An 18,688-nucleotide genomic window follows, 5' to 3' on the forward strand; every position below is an offset into this window, starting at 1 on the left:
ATGCATACACATGCAACATGTGCAGACCGAGATGCACACACTGGCACAGTAGGACGCGCTGACAAGCAATATGACTTTTATGACCCCCCCCCCATCTTCTTTCGCCCTCATTTCCCTCTCTTGTGTCTCTGTTGTTCCATCTCTTGTCCCTTTCAGGCCCAACAACAATGAAACTAGCACACATTAGCTGGTGGATACGATAAACTGCTCCTCGCCAGCAGAGAATGGCCACACCCTGTACAGCCCATGTAATGTGACAGTTGAAGAATTTGCTGCAGGCTAGCCACAAATACTTGCAGCCTGAGTCCGAGATACTTGTACGTCACTTGCGGTGTAAATGACAGGAAAATTATGGAGCGGGAGTCAGACTTGCTGAAAACCGTTTTTAGCATGTTGGCTTCATTTTGACTTTTGCAAGTGAATGAATGTTTGGCATTTTTTAAATACTTGTATTTGTAAATAGGGAGAAAACAAGCAAGCTCATAGTATTTGCACAATTATACTGTGAGATTCTACCTCAAAGACCTCTTAGTTTACTTTGTGATATGGAAAGCGATTTATGGGTTAGGATGGTTTTCAAACGTTTTCTAAAGTTACTGTCATTAGTATCAGGAAATCTCTTTTTTCAGAATTTCAGAAGTTTCAGCAGACAACTTTGAAAAGTAATTGTTTGCTTAACAAGTGGTTAGAACCCTTTTTATCATTACAATGTAAATCGATAACCTATATTTTACAAGTAATTTGTAAGATACTGTATCTTTGTTGCTCTGACTTTTTGCCCACTCCACTTTGGAGAAGTACGACACAACAACACCAAATAAAGACTATGGACACCCCGAAATACACGTATGCTGTGCAGGTTCGAAAGCTTGAAGAATGTAGACTTTTTGGCATTTTGTCTCAGATAAGAGGTATTATTACACCGTATGATTGCACTTCTTTCTCTATCTCCTTTTAGGCTCAAATTTAGAAACCTGAGCTGACACACACTGTACCACAGAGAACACAGCAACAACAATGCAGATTCAATCACATTTTGAAAAACATTCAGCATGAAACGGTACCATACTATATCCAGTTTAGTGTTTGTTCAAATTCCCAAGGTTACCAAAATAACTGGGGCTTTGTGTTGTCGTCCCGGTGGAGAATGTGTTTCCTCATACATTCTGATGAACTTGGAATTAACCACTTGATCAGCTCAGATTTACGCTAACATTAAATCTACTAAGGCTGAAAGCTTACCAACCTGCCCCTGTTGAAGCCTGGCACACATAGAGCAGAAATTGCACTTGTTATAAAACTACATTGTATTTATCATTGTTGAAATATAATTTTACAAAGTGCAGTAAAATACTTGGATTAACTTTCAGAGTAGGTTACATCTCTTGTACTATGTTGCTGCTTATTAGATATTATTCCTCCCACAATTGCCAAATCGTGGGATTTGGTTTTTGTTTTGTTTTATGGAACTGTTTAGGCTCTCATTGAGCCAATCCTGGTTTGGCATTTTCAGACTCTACAGAATGTCAGTCCTGCATGCACTGACATGCCACATGTGGCTCATTGTCAGCGATCAGGCCGTCAATTATCTATTGATTTGTGGACCAAAAGCAGACACAAAATGAGTAATCTGTGTCAAATTGTTTTTGTGGTCTTTCAGATAACATTTGGTGAGTTTTATCAGTGTAATCATTAACCGCAACAACGCTCTTAAACACAAGATTCTATTTTAGGATTTAATTGCTAATAAGTTGCAGCATTAAATAAACATTAAGCAGGAGAATATAATGCCACTATCAGACGGGCCACAATCCAAGGTGAGCACCCACACAGAGTCTCAGAGTCCAACCACATGGTACACTAACACACCAATGAGCACCAAGGTACACTGTTCACGTGAGCTGATGTTAAACTAAGGCTAACACATGGCAACCACATGCCTATTGAGTATGCAGAGAAAATAATGGTTTATATTCTGGTATTCATTCACAAGCATACCAGTTGTGCAAACAGAAAACAAACAAAAAACAGACAGTTTATAAACAATTGACCAAAAATGAAAAATAAAATAGGAGTGAGAAAGACCTAGAGTAAAGAATTACAATGCCGTGGGTGCTCACCTTGGATTGTATCAACTGTAGGCAAGTAAAGTTTATCAGTCTACAGTCAATTAAATTATGTATCAATGCAAGTAATTATAACTTCTGTACGCCACAAACAGCCCAGTGTGTTCACATCTCTCCACTACGGAGTCATGTGACATAAAGTAACCTTTGTAACACATTTCATGAAGGCAGAATTTCTATGTTTCTTCAAAAGCATAAATGAGGATAAATATTGAATATGCAACATATTAAGGGCCAATTCAGGTTCCCATAATGTTTAACTCCTCCTTTACATCTGCACAGTGTTCATGGACATATGTGTGCTGAGTACCAATTTGTGTGACTCGGCAGAAATCTATTCAAACTCCCAGCTTGATTTATTCCCCATGTGCTGAGCTCTAATTTTAAACGAGGTGCTAAATATACAGACAGTTTCCAAGCCAAAAGCAGAGATAGCTGCGTCATTGTGTCTGTCAGAGCAGAGTCAACCCCTGGAGAAGTCGTAGCGTGGAACATTCCAGGCGGAAACCTTGTTGATGCTACCATCTGCTGGCCGCTGCAGCAGATCAGGAGGAGGTCTCCATGGCGACGTCAGATGACATGGTTGGATAATTTGGATGGGCAAGTAGGTCGAGTGATCTTGATAAAGGCATCATTGTAAAACTAGGTCACAGGGAAGCAAACGGACCTATAATATTTAAAGGGATATGAATGTAAAGCTGCGATAATGACGTGATCAGAACTCTCTCAAAACCCTCAACTAAAATAACTTTTATAAAATTGGACACATACATAGAAACCAATCAGTTATTTTGGTCACCTTTGGAAATCTCAGTGTCTATTTTTAATAGGGATTACAATTTAATTGTGAAGTGAACGCTCAAGCACTCTTCTGCAATTGTGACCAGAGAGATCCATCCTTTCCCCACAACATCCACAAGATGGCGCCCTTGATCAATGAAATTTTCTGAGGGAAATTGGGTTGTACTGTGTTTTTTTTTCATAGCTGCACTTTAAATTACTTCTTTAAGAGAACAAAACAGAAAATATGAAAGAGATAATAGATCCCAAGGATATCCAAAATGAATGCCTGACCAAAACCCAAATATGAATCCCAACAGGAAGAAATTTTATGAATGTAATGTTACATTAAATGGAAATGACATACACTTCGTACAATAAGAAGCAATAAAGCTGAGAGTTTCTGGATTTCTGAACAGCTTAGTGGACCATTTCAGCCCTGGGTCCGCAGTCTCAGGCTGTGTAGACGAATTCAATGAAACATGATGGGACTCCCTTGATAACCCCACTGAACCGTGCTGTGGTAAATACTGCATTAGAAATACTGCAGGTGTATTGTAAATATTTTACAGCCTCACATTTCATAAAAGATTAATAGAGAAAATGACTTGTTATGTAGTCAAAGAGTAAATATACCCTGAATCATACATTACAGTGGGGGTTTAAAAGTAGTTTTAAGTAAAATGCAGCACTATTAATGGTCAGTTTATTCCAGTTTTTCAGGTGTAAATAGTCGATGCCACGTCGACTGCCTCTTGAATGTCAAAGGTCATCAGTTTCTGTGCTGAACTCTAAAGCCAAGAGCCAACATGTCACACAGAATTAACAGCAAGCACAATGTATACTCCACAGTAGATCAAACGTTTATTATTTCTTGGCACATTAACATCAGAACCTGAGATACAATAACCAGAAAACTGAGAGTCGTATAACACGTTTCAGCAAACGTTTTGGGTGAAGGACTTAATATTTGTCTCTCTCTTTTATCTGTCCACAACACTATCTGTGTTTTATTTAAGTTGTGCACACGTGTAAACACCAGGGAGACAGGAAGTTCTCTTCTATAATCATAGCCCTTTCTTTTGGATACCTACTGTAAAGAGAAGCAGAGAAAACACCAAAGCACTCTTATTTCTCACTTCTTGGTTACCATCCAAACCAAGTACAATTAGAGTGTCAGCGACCCAAACCTAAACATCTGTTTTGTATTTTTGTTGGCCTGCTGGTTGCTAGGTTCTCCTGATCACATTTAGTTGCCTTGGCTCAGTAGAGACCGTGATAACGTAATGCTGTTAGCTAACATATCTAAAGTGACTGTACAAAATCTCAGGCATTCCTGCTATTATCAGTAAAAAACAGACTTGAAAAAGCTTTGACCCCATCAGCTATGAGATCTTTTATAGTACTGAAGGACACATGTTAACAAAAGGAGTCCAGAAGCTATTTGGGGAGGTGGTTCTTCTTATGCTCAGTGGACGTTCTCATGATTCATCAACTATGCTGACCAGATCAGATCCCTCTTGATCCTAAAATGATTTCATGTTGATTTTAGGAAGGAATGGTAGACTTTTAAGCCTCAGTGACTCATTTCACATCATAGACTGTATAAAAACATTCATTGGTCTGTTCCTTCAATACTGTACAGTATGTAAAGTCCATACTTTATCTACAATACAAAGAGAAATATGCATCAAGGGAATAGTTCGATATTTTGGAAAATGCACTTATTTGCTTTCTTGCCGAGAGTTAGATGAGAAAACTGATATCTCTCTCATATTTGTATGCTAAATGGTAAGCTGCAGCCAGGTTAGCTTAGCTTAGCATAAAGACTGGAGACATGGGGAAACAGCTAAAATCAATAAGGTTGTAGCATTTCATTTGTAAGATGAAGAAATTGTTATTTCTTGCTTCAGAAATGACAGTCTCGCTTTAACGCACACATACAGTATTTCATATTTATTTCCCTCAGGTACTGTAATGTTGTAAAGTTTACTTTACATGTTGTCGACTCTAAATCTTGTTTGTTGAACTCATACCTGATTGCAAATCATCTTTTATTGCATATTTGCCTTAACCAGTCTCTCAGTCCACATTTTCACATCTTTATTTCCATTTAGATAGTAACCGCAGTGTATTTACGAGATGATACAAACATATTTTCTTCTAGTTGTCCTACTTCAGCAAATCCCTAACAGAGTGTTTGCCTCAATTTAGATGAGCTCAGATTTAGTATAATCGAAGTGATGGGAATGTCAGGTTCTTTGTTAATTAAATATCAATCATTTTAATTAAATCAGTCCCTGATCACTGAGGCAGACTATTGGGTCTGAATTGAATAAGCAAAGTGGGAAAGGGCAATTCAATTTTAATGGTTTAATTTGCTGGAGGCCAATGAAAGCCAACATTTATTGCCGGGGAACAGAGTTTATTTTTGGTTAGAAATTATGAGGGTGAATGTCAACAATTAAACAGGACGGGTCATATAGTGTGTTTTTTTCTTTCTTTCGCATGCTACCCCTGCTGTCAAGGTATGCTCTTTTTCACGTGTGCTGGCCAGATTTATTTCCAGAAATAAAGAACCACATGCTTGCCTTTCTTCGAGGTCCCATTGGTTCACTATTTGCTCTGGTAATTTCAAAATAAGAGAGGACTGAAAACTGATCTGAGTGCATGACTGACCAAGAGAATGCTTTATTTCTTTAATGCAGTAGCTGAACATGGCATCACTTCAGGTTACTTTTATGGAAGCAATATCTGTATCCCATAATGGTGTCATTTACATGGTATAGTCACTGTGTGTGTGTGTGTGTGTGTCATAGGTGTGTGAATCTTCCTGTAGATAATGAGCGTGTATAAGAATATCCTGCATGTGTGTGAGTATTTCTGTGTGTCTCTCTCTGTTTGTGTTTGTGTGTGTGATGGCAAGGATGCGTGTTGACAATGTGTCTGCCGGCACACATTTTGTGTGTGTCTGTGTGTACACTGCTGTGTTCCAGCTGTCTGGGTGGATAAGGCTCAGTGGGCGGACAAACACTGCAGTGAACACACACACACACACACACACACACACACAGACACGCACACAGTATGGAGCCGTGGGGATTGTGTTATAATAGGGAGTGTCTGTGAGCATTCACTCAGCAGGGGTTTGACAAGACCACAGATCACGACTTTAGTGTGATGTGCTTTAAAATGAAGATGATTATCAGCAAAAATAATGAGAAATTGAGAACAAGATTATGCAACATACATACAGGTAGGTATTTATGAGGAATTTACTTACCTGTAGCGGAAAGATAACCTTTTGAATGCTATTTTTCAGGACATACAAAGTGTATAACCCATGTTTGTCATCTTGGTTTATTTATTATACTTATTTCTTCATTCCACCACATAATATAACACATTTAACAGTTGTATAGCATGTTTATAAAACAACAGGAGACAAAAATCAGCACTTGGTAGTTTTGTGTCCTGACTTATCCTTTCTACGTTGAACCTTATCAAGCTGTTGAGCTGCCCTTTGAAGTGTTTCTTTTCTGAACACTTTCAACACAATATTTTGTTATTATTTTGTTTTGCATAATTTGCACATGAATGATAAACAACTAACAAAATTTCCATTTCGAGAAATCTTTCAAACAACTCTGCCAAATCTCAAATGCTCCATCTCAATGCAACCCAGTCAGTGCAAAAACCAGGACCCCTCACAGGTCCTGAGCAGCCGGAGGAAACGTTGGAGTTTAAATGATGAGACAGAAAAACTCACAAAGTGCTTATTGAATTATAACCTTATGACACAGACTTTCCTCTAAAAGCTGACTGGGTGGCAATGACACACAAGTTCCTCTATTCTGGGCATCAGAGGACATTTCCCCATGTAGAAGAGAATATTCAATAATACGCACAGTAAACTCTCTTAAATGTGCAACAACAACAAAACAACACTGGATGAGTTCACTCAGCTCATTTGACATTAAATTCGAATTCATTTCAAATTCGCAATGGATTTTCTTTTTTCCTTTCTACTCTAGGCACAAGACTTTCAACACTGCTGCTCACCAATAAATATCCTTTCAGTGATAAAAAGAATACAGCAAGATACTACAGTAAGTGTCAAGGTTTGAAATATCCCAAATGACGATGCAGCTGTGGCTGCAAATGTAGCAAACTGTGTAAAATGCGAGGCAGATGAATGTGTGTGTTGATAAAACTGTGACAGAAACCTTCAGTTTTAACAGCTGGCAGTGAAGAGATTTGTATAAGTCTGTAGAAAAAATATATAGCCACCCTTGGGATCTTGAGAGTTTAGTGTCAACTGTTCGGCAGTTAAACATAACAACTGTGTGCTAGCTTGTGGCCTGTCATGATGTTTTTTTTTCTATTCTAGTGTTTTATGGCTCACATCAAGTGTGTGAGAACAACACGCACTTTCTCTCACTTAAAAGTACTCTATGACCTCAGTACTTAACAGCCGCTGCACCTTTCTAATTTTGGCTGTCTTAACACTTTGTAGCTGAGTGTCACATGGGCAGAGAATAACCTGAGTTCTTCACATCCCAAATCCAAACAATATCAGAAGGCACCAGCATAGTCCATTAGCTTCCATTAAGCTCTCTCATCGTGTATAGGACCTTTGCCAATTGTAAATGGCGTGGATATTATGGGAACACGCTGGCATTCGTTTACATGTACTGACGCTGCGGTGGCGGAAAGCCCTCCCTCCTGCGCCTCCTCCCAGCCCCCTCCTCCTCGCGGCGAGCTGCTTCGCTCTCTCCTCTGCAGCGAAGAAGTCTGTGGTTGCCCTGAAGAATTCCAGCAGAGCTTTGTGGCTCCAGCTGGTCCCACGGCTCTCAATCCCACTGTTTGGTGCAGCTGCAGAGCTGACTGCACCAAATGCACCAGCGCCGCTCCCCTCGGACTGGGTGGAGAAACCACAGTGACCTCCACGGTCAGTTAGGAGAAGAAAAAAATGTGGGTTTGTCTCAAAGAGTTCCAAGGGTACTGTGGATTGGGTGTCACCGCGGACAGGGTCATCCTGAGCGCACACGCTCAGAACGGGAATAGCCACTTCGTCCACATCTCTCAGGGGTTCGTTGCGTTCCCAGTAAGCATCCCAGGCACCTGCAGTGATGCTGCTACCGCTAGTCCCTGTTGGTGCTGCTGGTGCAGAGCCGGTCTGACAGAACAACGACTCCTCAAGGCCACGTAAGGAACAGCTAGAAAACAGGGTGTCTGTCTGTATGGTCTCACCCAGCACTGTCTTGTACCTGCACATATCATCCATGTACACACACACACACACACACACACAAAAAGAACACAGACACACAAATAACAACAGAAAATCAATAAAATCCATTCGGAAGAGCTGCATGGCTCTCATATTCCCTTTGTGGCATTGATTTGGGAAATTGTACCATGGTCACGATGTCTCTCAGAATCAATGACCTGACACTGAGCAGACCATCTGTTGCTACAGTAACTTGATTGTTTCCTTAATTGTCTGTGCCTTTCCAGTAAATGGTTAGTGAGTACTTGCATCTGTTTTTCTTACAATCCCCCTCTAACTGAGTCTCCCTTTTGGCCGACTGAAAATTCATATTTTTCCTTGTTTCAGTGTATTATGTCTAAGATGTTCATTTGGCATACTTCATGCAGCAGCCTCATGGAGCTGTGCATCACCTTCTTCACTGTGTTTGATATATTCCTCAGGGTAAACTAAAAGAAGAGAAGGAGCTCTCTCTTTCTGTCTTCCAAAACTCATTATGCTCACTTATACTAATGCGCCTTGTTCCAAAAGTTAAAGATTTGTATGCACTGGATTTCTGCAACCCAGAAATCTTCTGCAGACCTTTCGAAATATAATTTCTTCGCAGGTTACCGGTTGCCATTAAAGGCAAATTCCAGCTTCATACAATGTTATTTTTGTCGTTCTGGCCATTGTTCCTTTTGGTAAATACTCAAGTTAATTGCTGACATCTGGAAACACCACTAAAAATAAGTCCGGTGGGTCAAGAGACCTAAGCAGTCAGATGATCAGGCAAGTTTTTAACAAAGTCCCAGGTTAGCTAAACATCTTTCTGGCTCAACTTTGATCCACCCTGCTTGCTGTAGCAGTATTTTTCTTGTGTAAGGAGGGACTGTTGCTGACATTTCAGGTGCTCTCACATTCTGTTTTGCCTTATTTACAACCTGTACAATCACCGGTGACATTTCGATCCCAGGAATCATTACCATTTTGCCCACCCATCCCTCAATACAGAACTTATGCCACCATGTTTCCCTCCCTCCATACCTGCTGAGACATATCTTCTGGTAAAGCACCAGCGCCCACTGCAGGGGCCAGCACAGCCCGTTCTCAAACCAGCTCTGACAGCGGAACACGGGTGACAGGCAGACAGCCGCCGTCACATAGCTGGATGATCCGCACTCCCCCAGGTAAGACAGGAGAAGGCCCGACCCGGTGCTCTCACTCACTGCATACAGTCTTCCTGCAGGCTGTCGGTAGCGAATGTACCGCACAGCCTCACGCAGATCTGCGGGGTCACCGAACTGCTGCAGTTTGAGGGTGGTGAGCGGGGTGCCGTTGTGGCTGCGGCGGTTGAAAACTGCTGGAAGGTAGCCATGGGATAGTGCCGTTTCACACAACTGTGGAGAGGGGATAGAAAAAAAGTAAAAAATAAATAAAAGGATGTCCATGTGTCTTCGGATTGAGAGCATTATGGAAGATTTGCACTATACCTACATAAAGAAATCTCTTTTTTTGTCCCTCTAAACAGGCCACATGGTCGACTTAGTGTGACCTGGTCTCTTGGTTGTAATGCCACAGACTCACACAATGCCTCCTTTTAGAAATCAGTTTCCATTTTGCTCCACTAAATTGCAGTTGTAACACCTAAAAATGCATGGTGCTACTTTTTATTGTATGGAAAAAGAAATAACCAGTTGCTAGGGGACGTGAGAACACAGTAACTACAGGATTAAGTGTTGCTCCCTTTTACTGCGCTGTTTAACCATACTTAAAGTGTACACTGTAATGCTAAAGAATAGGTTCAACTGTCACCACTCCACTGCTTGCTTGTATTTTGCAGAAATATCAAATTATTTTCTATTGTAAATGAGCACTAAGGCAAAATGTGGAAGTGATCTAACAGCTGATCCAACAGTCCATATTTGGACATGCAAAAACAGATGATGAGGCTATAACAAGGTAAACTACTCATATATGATAAGTGCATCTCTGGCTACAGGTTGTCATCAGCCGGGATGGTGCCACTTGGCCTTAAAGTGGAGAATCTCCAGGCATTTGAGGCGGTTCTCAGACACGGTGGAAGCCTTGCTGAAGGCCAACATTATGCACAATCTCATTAGCTACGATGATGTCCATGAAGCTCAGACGGCCTCAACCTGCAGTATGCAGCTCTTCTTGAACTGGGCTGGGAGCAAAACTGGCACATGAGAGCAGAAAGGGCGGAAATCTGTGATCTCATGTCTCTGGCAGGAAGTCGTTCCTTTCAGTCAGCTGCACCGTGGAGAGAAATATCACTAACTCATTGTTTCTTTTAAAGCAGGCTATTGTTATAACGTATAATATTTTGAGATATTTGGGCTGTAGAGTTACTAGCTAAGTTTACATGCAAATGCAAATTTTAACCGAATTTCAAGAAAATCTGCAAAAGAAAATGTGAATTAATGTGCGTGTCCACCCATTACTGTAAACTGATTATTAGGAGTTGGTTTGTCGAGATAAACTGGTGGCACTAAGTTTCCAGTCAAGTGCCATTAAACCACCACCAACTAGAAGAAGAGCGCACAACAAGATGATGTAATTAAAAGAGCCCAAACTTCAAACGGTGAAAAATAACGTAGAAAACATGATTTTTGTCTGCCGCTATTTTTTGTGTCTTCAGTGGAGCAGAAGCTTCGGTGGATGTTTAAGTCACATGCTAAGTCTGTTTCTATTGCTAATTGTGCGGATTTTTTCAGCATTTCCACTCCGTTTTTTTATGTGCAAATTGAAAATGCGCATAAAAACAAGAAATAAGAAATCGCGATACAACTGAATTAGAAGTATTTCTTTCAAATGTGTAAATCTTTTTAATCAATGAAAGTCAAAGTTCATGAACAAATTAACAAACTTGGCAAGATTTTTAGTTTTATTCAGCACATACATTTTTCTTTACTATACTTAGAATGTAGGAGAATGGGTCTACCCAAATTTTTTGAACTACTGTGTGCTAGTGCAAAACTGATGAGAATAACAAATTACAATAACAAGCCAATTTCATAAAGCATGTGCCATTGAATATGTGCCTTTCTTGTAAAATGTCTTTTGCTCACCCAAAAGCTGTTTCGTCTTTAAGGCTCAGGCACAAATATTTATCATCATTTTCTTTTGCTTTTAAGGCTCTCCAAATCTAATGGCTCTGCTGGTGTTTCTCTGTTTTGTTTTCTCTGCATGTTTATAATAAACTGTTTTCATCGGCACAAAGCCAGTAAACAACAGTTTAAGGACAGACAGCAGAGTAAATGTATAACTTCTTCTTGAAGCCTTGGCTGCAGATTAGCTAATTGCAAACATCATTTCAATCACTATATCCTAATATGTGTTGGTAACATATTTGACACAGATTCTAATCTGACACATTTATTTCTATCATATCCAAAAAGTTCAGCAGAAAAAAACACTCATGATGCATCATCAGTCCTACATTTATAACTACATAAACTGGGAAAAATAACTCTGGACAGTTTTGATTCAGAGCAGTAAATAAACACTGAAAGGTTCTCCATGCAGAGAAGACATGGAAATTAGATATTGCTCCAGTCAATGCTCTGCTTCACCTCAACACAGGAAGAGAGTTCCTCTGTTTCTCATACAAAAGCTTGTGGTCAGAAACAGTGGTGGGGCTACACTGTCAGATTTTAAATGAGTTTACATTCTGCTTTAAATCTGCAGAGATGCCAGTGAGGAAGAGCTGCAGAATCACAGCATTAAATATTCACCAGCTGAGAAAGACTGCAGGAGCATTTTTGCCACTTTCCGGTTGTCTTTATGAAAAGAGGATTTACTCTGCTAGATACATGAGTAGGTAGCATCAGTAAAAAAAGATCCAAGCAGAGTTAATACACCGGAGCATCGCTCATTCATTAGCCTCTTCCTTAACTCACTCCACAGATAACGTTTTGAATAATTGGGATTCAAAAGGAGCACATGAGAGGAGGGGAAGGGAGTGATTTCAAATGGATATGAATCACTTGAACTTGGTTTAATTCCCAAAGATATTGAGATACGCGATTAGATATTCCACAGTTTAAACTGCATAAGAGAGCCGGGGTGATGAATGTTGCAGCTGAGATTAAATTAGGTGAAGTGAGTGTGAAATGATTTCATCCTGCTTATGCCTTCCTGTTCAGGTATTAACACAGCGACATGGTGTGAACTATACTGTCAGACATTGTGGTGATTCACACAGTGCATCACCACAATGTCTGACACTATAACAGGCACAATGAGGGACAACTGCTCAGCGTTAGACACCACACACACCTTGAGTTTTTGTTAACAGCGTCATGAAGAGTTCACTCAATCCAAAGATATTGCAAAGCCTGTTCTATCATTTGTCACCAAAACCTAAAAACCTACCTTGTGTTCAGTAGTGAGGCAATGACGCATGACGATGATGAGGAATACGTTTTGGATAAAGTATCAAACTGATCTCACCAGTTTAGAGGGAACGCTTGTCCTGAATGTGACTATTAATTTGTTTAGTAAAAAGAAATATAGTAACTTGACCTTTTTACCTTTTTTTCTAGATCATATTTGTGCACATTATGTTTCCTAAAATGTGTGAATTTGTAAATTTGATATTTTTGGAGATCTCCGCTTCATTGCAGAAACAGTAGAAAACAAACAGCAGCCACTCCAGCAGTTTTCTGCCAGAGCTGATAAACTGTCAGCTCAGCGACAAATTCCTTCAGAAGGGACTCCAGACACTGGACAACATGCCAGCTCTCTCTCTCTCTCTCTCTCACACACACACACACACACACACACACACACACACACACACACACAAAGAGGCAGCATTTATTCTCCCCTGTGCTGACAAAGACATGAATACAAAAGGGCTCCTAAAGTTCAACAATATTCCCTTGAGTGGTGTGATCTACTTCAGTGAGACCACCTCTACTTCATCGAGACATGTGGCCACAAATCAAGTTAAATTAAGGATGTTATTCGATTAAAAGCCTTTTAGAGGCAACAAAGCATCTCACTACAATGCTCGGTCAATTGTTTGCCTAAATTCTCTGCAGGCAACAACTGTGATGAATGTCCCGGGAATAGATTTGCTCCAGTGAGTTTGACATCCAACAGTTAGGGAGAAATAAGGGAGACGTTGTTTTTTGTGGAATAATTTGATGTTTAAATGCATCCTGCAACAGGATACTATTGAATACTACTATATAGACTCACCCAGTATTACATGTTCAAATAATTTCTCTGCTCTGCTGATGAACTATGTGAGAACATTTCAAACAAATGATATAAATCTAGATTAAAAGTTACTGTATTTGTTATATAAGGAATGCCATGACCGCCATCTTTATAGTTAATTGGTTGGCAGTTTTCCGACTAACTAATTGCATGAACCCTAAATACAGCTGAACAAAGCAGAGGCTGTTTCTTCTTTAATCACTTGCATTACAACAAAATCTGTTTTTTTTCTCTTTCCATCCAACACGACAGCACTGCTGGAAGAGTTAAAAATTCATGGTACCCTACATATAGAGTGTTGTGAAGTCTTACAAAGGCACACAAAACGATGGACTTAAAAATATATTTGGCAGTCGCAAGACAGGTTTTTCCTCTGGCTCGATTTCAGAGTGATAAGCCTCACAGGCGTACATGCAAAAGAGGAGAGTAGCTGTTAACTATTGACGATAACTCCACAGTTAAAGTCCCAACCAATTTTCAAGGTAGCTCATGTTCCACAAGCCTCTATAAAAATGGATTTTGTCAGAGGGTTTGTTGCATTGGTCTTATTGTCAAGTTGAAACACAATACTGTGGGTTTCTGTCTCGTCATTTTAAGAAAAAACAGCCTCTCCCATGAGTTATAGACAGCTGCCATCCTGATGACCAGATTGCATATTCAAGGTAGGGCAAAAAAGGTCGCTGTCCACTCCACACACCAATTTCTGAATGGTGCAACAGGATTATGGGCTTCAATTCCTACACTGTTCACCCAATATGTACGTAAACACCTTCAAACTAAAGCTAAAGATCAGCTCTTTACAGATATAGTCATCGTTCCATTTCAAAACCAAGAGCCAGCACCAAAAAATACATCACTGTGTTAATACTAAACACTGCACTCTATGTAAACAGTCTGGCCATGGTGTGTCGACACTAAACTGTAAAATTCACAGGGATTGTGTGTGTGTGTGTGTGTGTGTGTGTGTGTGTGGGGGGGGGGGGCTTTTTGATAAACAATTTGCTCAGTAGCTACATATCTGTACATTTATGCCCTGCTGAATATCTGTTTTGGGTCTTGTGCTTTGTACTGCTGGTAATGCTTCTATGATTGAGACATTTCCAAGACTAGGGCTGATGAAGTATTATTGCTACTGTTACCTCCCTCACTGATCTAATCATGACTGTTAATGGTAAAACTTTCCCACTTTTACGGCACGAGTGCTAAGCTATTATCCTCTCCCACAAGGAATTTGGAAAATTCCAATGTTGCTCTCTTAGCACTCAAAAACTCCAAAACAATTATTTAAGTGTTGAGGGGTAAATTACACATAATGACCAGATTATATCATACTTCATATATAAGGAATAAAAAATACTGGATGTGAGAAATGAGTGCCAAGACCGCACTGAATAAGACACTTGTGAACGTACTGTAACTAGGTCACAAACGATCCCAAATCTATCTGCTCTGTCAGGAAAGTGTGACGTGTGTAAATCATATGAGGCAAGGCGGCTGCAACAGCTGGATGTCTGCTTCCAGGAACATTTATGGCCTTTCAACACATTGCTCTAAACAGTGATCACTGGCCACTGGTCTTTGCACACCTTCATGATATTAACTTGGCCTCTCTGCGTGACCTCTTTTTGAAGCTGACAGCAAAAATTGAGTTTGTTGATGGTTGAGATCAGAGGATTTAATTAGTTTGTGGATGGGGTAGCTGTCTGTGTAGACTTGCCTGGACTTGAGAGTTTAGATAAATGCAGTGCTGCTTGAAAGGAACAGTTTGACATTTTGGGAAATATGCTTCTTCGCTTTCTTGCCGAAAGTTCTGAGAAGTTCAATCCTGCTCTCATGGTCTCACTGTAAATATGAAGCTACTGCAGCAACCAGTTAGCTTAGCTTATTTGACTTCACAGGAGGGTTATGTGTCAGGCTATTTGTTGGCCACAATGTGTCATTTTTATACTTCGGTTTATGTACGGGTTAAACAAACAAGACATAACGCGTTAAGTAGTGAGTTTTAGAGCTGCTGGTAGGTGGATTTTGTTACCTTCGGATTCAGCCAGGCTAGCTGTTTCCAGCCTTTATGCTAAGCTAAGATAACCAGCCGCTGGTGGTAGCCTTATATTTGCTACATTATTATCAATCCTCTCACTTAACCCTCAGTAAGAAAGCAAATAAGCACATTTCCATAAATGTTGAGCTTTAAGAAATATATATATAATACTGAACTAGTAATGTAATCCAATGCACACTGATTTAAGTAACTAACCAACAAGACTGACTGTGAATGCAAGTATGTTTTGTATGTTTTAGGATGAATACATTTCAAACTCTGACCCAAATATGAAGCCACTGAAAAGTCTGTCTATTACTATTGTTAGCTACTGTATCAACGTTTACCTATGTCATTATGCAGATGGTTATGAATCATGCCACACTTAATGAAACAAAGACAAACTGAGGGTAAAAATATGAATGATTTAAGAGGAGATGGCTCATTCATAAATTCATGAGTTCCTGAAATGTGCTGTGTAAAAGAGAAGGAGACACAAGCCCACACGCTTCAAAAAGAATCAGCATTCCCCTCTCTGTTTCTTCTCACAGATATAGAGCCACATGTGTGTATGCCCACGCAAACATGAGCTCTTTTTTTTTTTATCTTCCTTTCTGGCGCACACACACACACACACACACACACACACACACACACACACACACACACACACGCACATCCAGGCACAGTGAATCTCACCAGTGACAGGAGCAATCTTAATTGGTGTATATCCCTTGTGGTGCCTCAGCTTCCAGCCCTCCCAAGCGTAACTGCCTGACAGCATCACAAATACTCTCTACTCTGATGATGGCCCCCAAAAAATAAAGGCTTGAGGCTGCCTGAATGTGACAATTACTTTTCATCTCCATCATTTCGCTTTTTCCCGTGGTAAAGCTTTAAGTAACCACTTATTTATAATGTTTTAACACTCTGTTTTCCTTCTTTTTTGTCGCCACTGTTTCTTCCCACTTCTTCTCCTCTCTTCTGTCATCCACTTTTAGATCAGCATAAGAAGTTATTCGCTCTAGATTCATGTCAAACACATTTGGTCTTGTTAAGAGCATTCAGTTCTGGCAGAGTTGTTATTTCTGACATGGGGTTGACAGTAAGCCTGTGACGGATTTGCGCACAGAGCTAATAGTATGAAATGAAATGAGCTAGCATGATGCCAGGTGCCCAGAGTGGTGCGAGAGCCAACAGGCATTCATGTGGAGCAGCGCTGCGCTTCCCCAGGCCCCTCAAGTCAAGCGATGCTTTGTAATCCCTCACTCAATTACCTCAGTCAGTGTATTGAATGAGCAGTTGAAAGACTGGTGCTGCCTCCACATCTGCTCTTTTTTTTTTTTTACCGCTTTTCTTCAAACTGAGCTTTCCATGGCTTAAGCTGCTGGGATTGCCTTTGCCCAAATGCCCATTTGCACTGGCATCTTCCTAGGCCTCTTCTAATTTATTGAATGTCTTTTGACTTGTTGAAATACTTTGTGCAAATAGTATTTGTCTGTGCGTGTATTAAATATGCATCTTGCTAAATATCTAAATATGTTTCTGGTGTCTACCCTCTGAATTTGAAGAGGAATTGCTCTGTTATTGTTTAGTATTATGCTGTATTTTAGCTCTGAAAATGCTCTCTTCTACTTTCTTTTAAGTGTAGAAATGCTACTGTTTGTATAGACAACGAATAAAAGGACACAATGCACTCTCATGCAGCTGATGTGATGTTCATCATGTTGACTCGTGCTGTGACACAGATTAGAGACACAGAACAGCTACAACATTCATGATACAATTTAAGATGCATCTAGTGACCTGTGTCAATGAAATAAAATACAAATATGTAATGATTCAGAAACAGCATGATGATGCTAGTGTCTGCAGACACTATGGAAACTGCTAGGCCTATTTCTAACTCTTCAGGGGTCATCAGGTTTGTGGAATACTTGGGAGTTTTATCTCTTTGGTATTAATCTCTTTAATTTTCTATGACTTCTTATTATGAATTTACTCATTGTCTTGATCTTTTGCATGACTTGCTGTTCAGTTTCTGCACGAATATGATTGGTTATTATCTCCATAATAGATCGAGTTTTATACTGTTAGGTCTGTGAGAGAAGCCAAGAACGCACAGATTACCTTTAACACATTTCTAGTGATCTTCCCAAAAGAGTTTGGGATGATGAGCAGAATGGGACTGGTGGAGTGACTGGAAGTCCTGCGTCGTTTCTGGTAGGATGGCACTGCCCAGTCCAAAGCCACCAACCCATCGTCGCTCAGCTGCAGGTTGTCCCGCACAAACTGGACCGGGCTGTCGTACGGCCAGCACGCCTCGTACACGCTCTGGAGGAAGGCGCTGGCCCGCCACGTCCACCCGACACACGGCGAGTATTTACTGAAAGTCCGGCAGTGTTTCAGGAGGTAGTTGGCCAGCGCCGACGGTTTGCAGATGAGCGCCACGGTGCGTGCTTTCTCGCCGGTCCCCGCACTGGCCGTCTGGGCACCGTCGCTCCCCTCTCGGTCTGAGACGCACCTCCCGGTCTTGTCCTTTGCCTGATGTGACATCCCCACTCCTTGAAGCAAAGCATCTGGGTGGCTGTCGGTGCCAAAATATTTGGAGCCTGGCCAGATTAAGACCACCAGGATCACAATGCACAGAGCCACAAGCCATTCCAGCATTGGCACGGTTGGAGAGAGAAAGACGAGCACAACACGAACGCTTCCCACACCTTATTCCGGATCTTATGTTGATAAATTTACATTACAGAAAATAGTCCACGGAAACATGCCCAGTCTTACAGTGTGCCGGTCTTTTGTCCTGGATTGATGCTCAGCTCGTCAGTGAAGTTTGGTGCTTCCCTCCGGCGCCAAGGCGCACCAGTCCCTCGTCGCTGTAGGCGTGCTGTCTCCGTTACGCAGCGTTTCAATCGTCCGAGCTCATTCCAAACCAGACTTCATGTTTCCATTTCTGTAGGCACTTTTTAACACACGAGCAGATTCGGTCCGTGTTTCGTGCATTCAACGCCTACTGGTACAGTAACTCGACCAGTGCTTCCACCCAACAGCTGGGAGCACAAGAAATGTCTGTGAGTAACGCGCCTCTAATGCTGGAAACGCCTCCCATCATGTCCAACCCCCCTCAGAGTGAGCAGGTACTCCGTGCACGTGATGATCTCTGCTGTTATTAGCCCTCCCCTTAAATGACTTACAGTACACGGGGGTACGTCTTGAGTGTTATTTACACGTAGACTG

General features: G+C 40.9%; 1 protein-coding gene across 1 annotated transcript; it reads right to left on the bottom strand.

The window, feature by feature from the left end:
• Positions 1 to 7,524: 7,524 nt before the first annotated feature.
• Positions 7,525 to 18,115, bottom strand: abhd15a (abhydrolase domain containing 15a). Its single transcript, XM_070906464.1, has 3 exons — positions 17,576 to 18,115; positions 9,205 to 9,557; positions 7,525 to 8,176 (listed from the first exon to the last, which is right to left on the bottom strand). Exons 1-3 carry the CDS (start codon positions 18,113 to 18,115, stop codon positions 7,525 to 7,527), a joined length of 1,545 nt encoding a protein of 514 aa, XP_070762565.1.
• Between the last annotated feature and the right edge of the window lie 573 nt (positions 18,116 to 18,688).

Source organism: Enoplosus armatus, chromosome 5 (genome assembly GCF_043641665.1).
Source record: "Enoplosus armatus isolate fEnoArm2 chromosome 5, fEnoArm2.hap1, whole genome shotgun sequence".
In the NCBI taxonomy this organism is placed as follows: domain Eukaryota; kingdom Metazoa; phylum Chordata; class Actinopteri; order Centrarchiformes; family Enoplosidae; genus Enoplosus; species Enoplosus armatus.

Coding starts and splice junctions, on each gene's coding strand:
- abhd15a (XM_070906464.1), bottom strand. CDS start 18,115: ATGCTGGAATGGCTTGTGGCTCTGTGCATTGTGATCCTGGTGGTCTTA. Junction 9,558..17,575: donor TCACTAGAAATGTGTTAAAG/GTAATCTGTGCG, acceptor CCCTCTCCACAG/TTGTGTGAAACGGCACTATC. Junction 8,177..9,204: donor CAGAAGATATGTCTCAGCAG/GTATGGAGGGAG, acceptor TGATATGTGCAG/GTACAAGACAGTGCTGGGTG.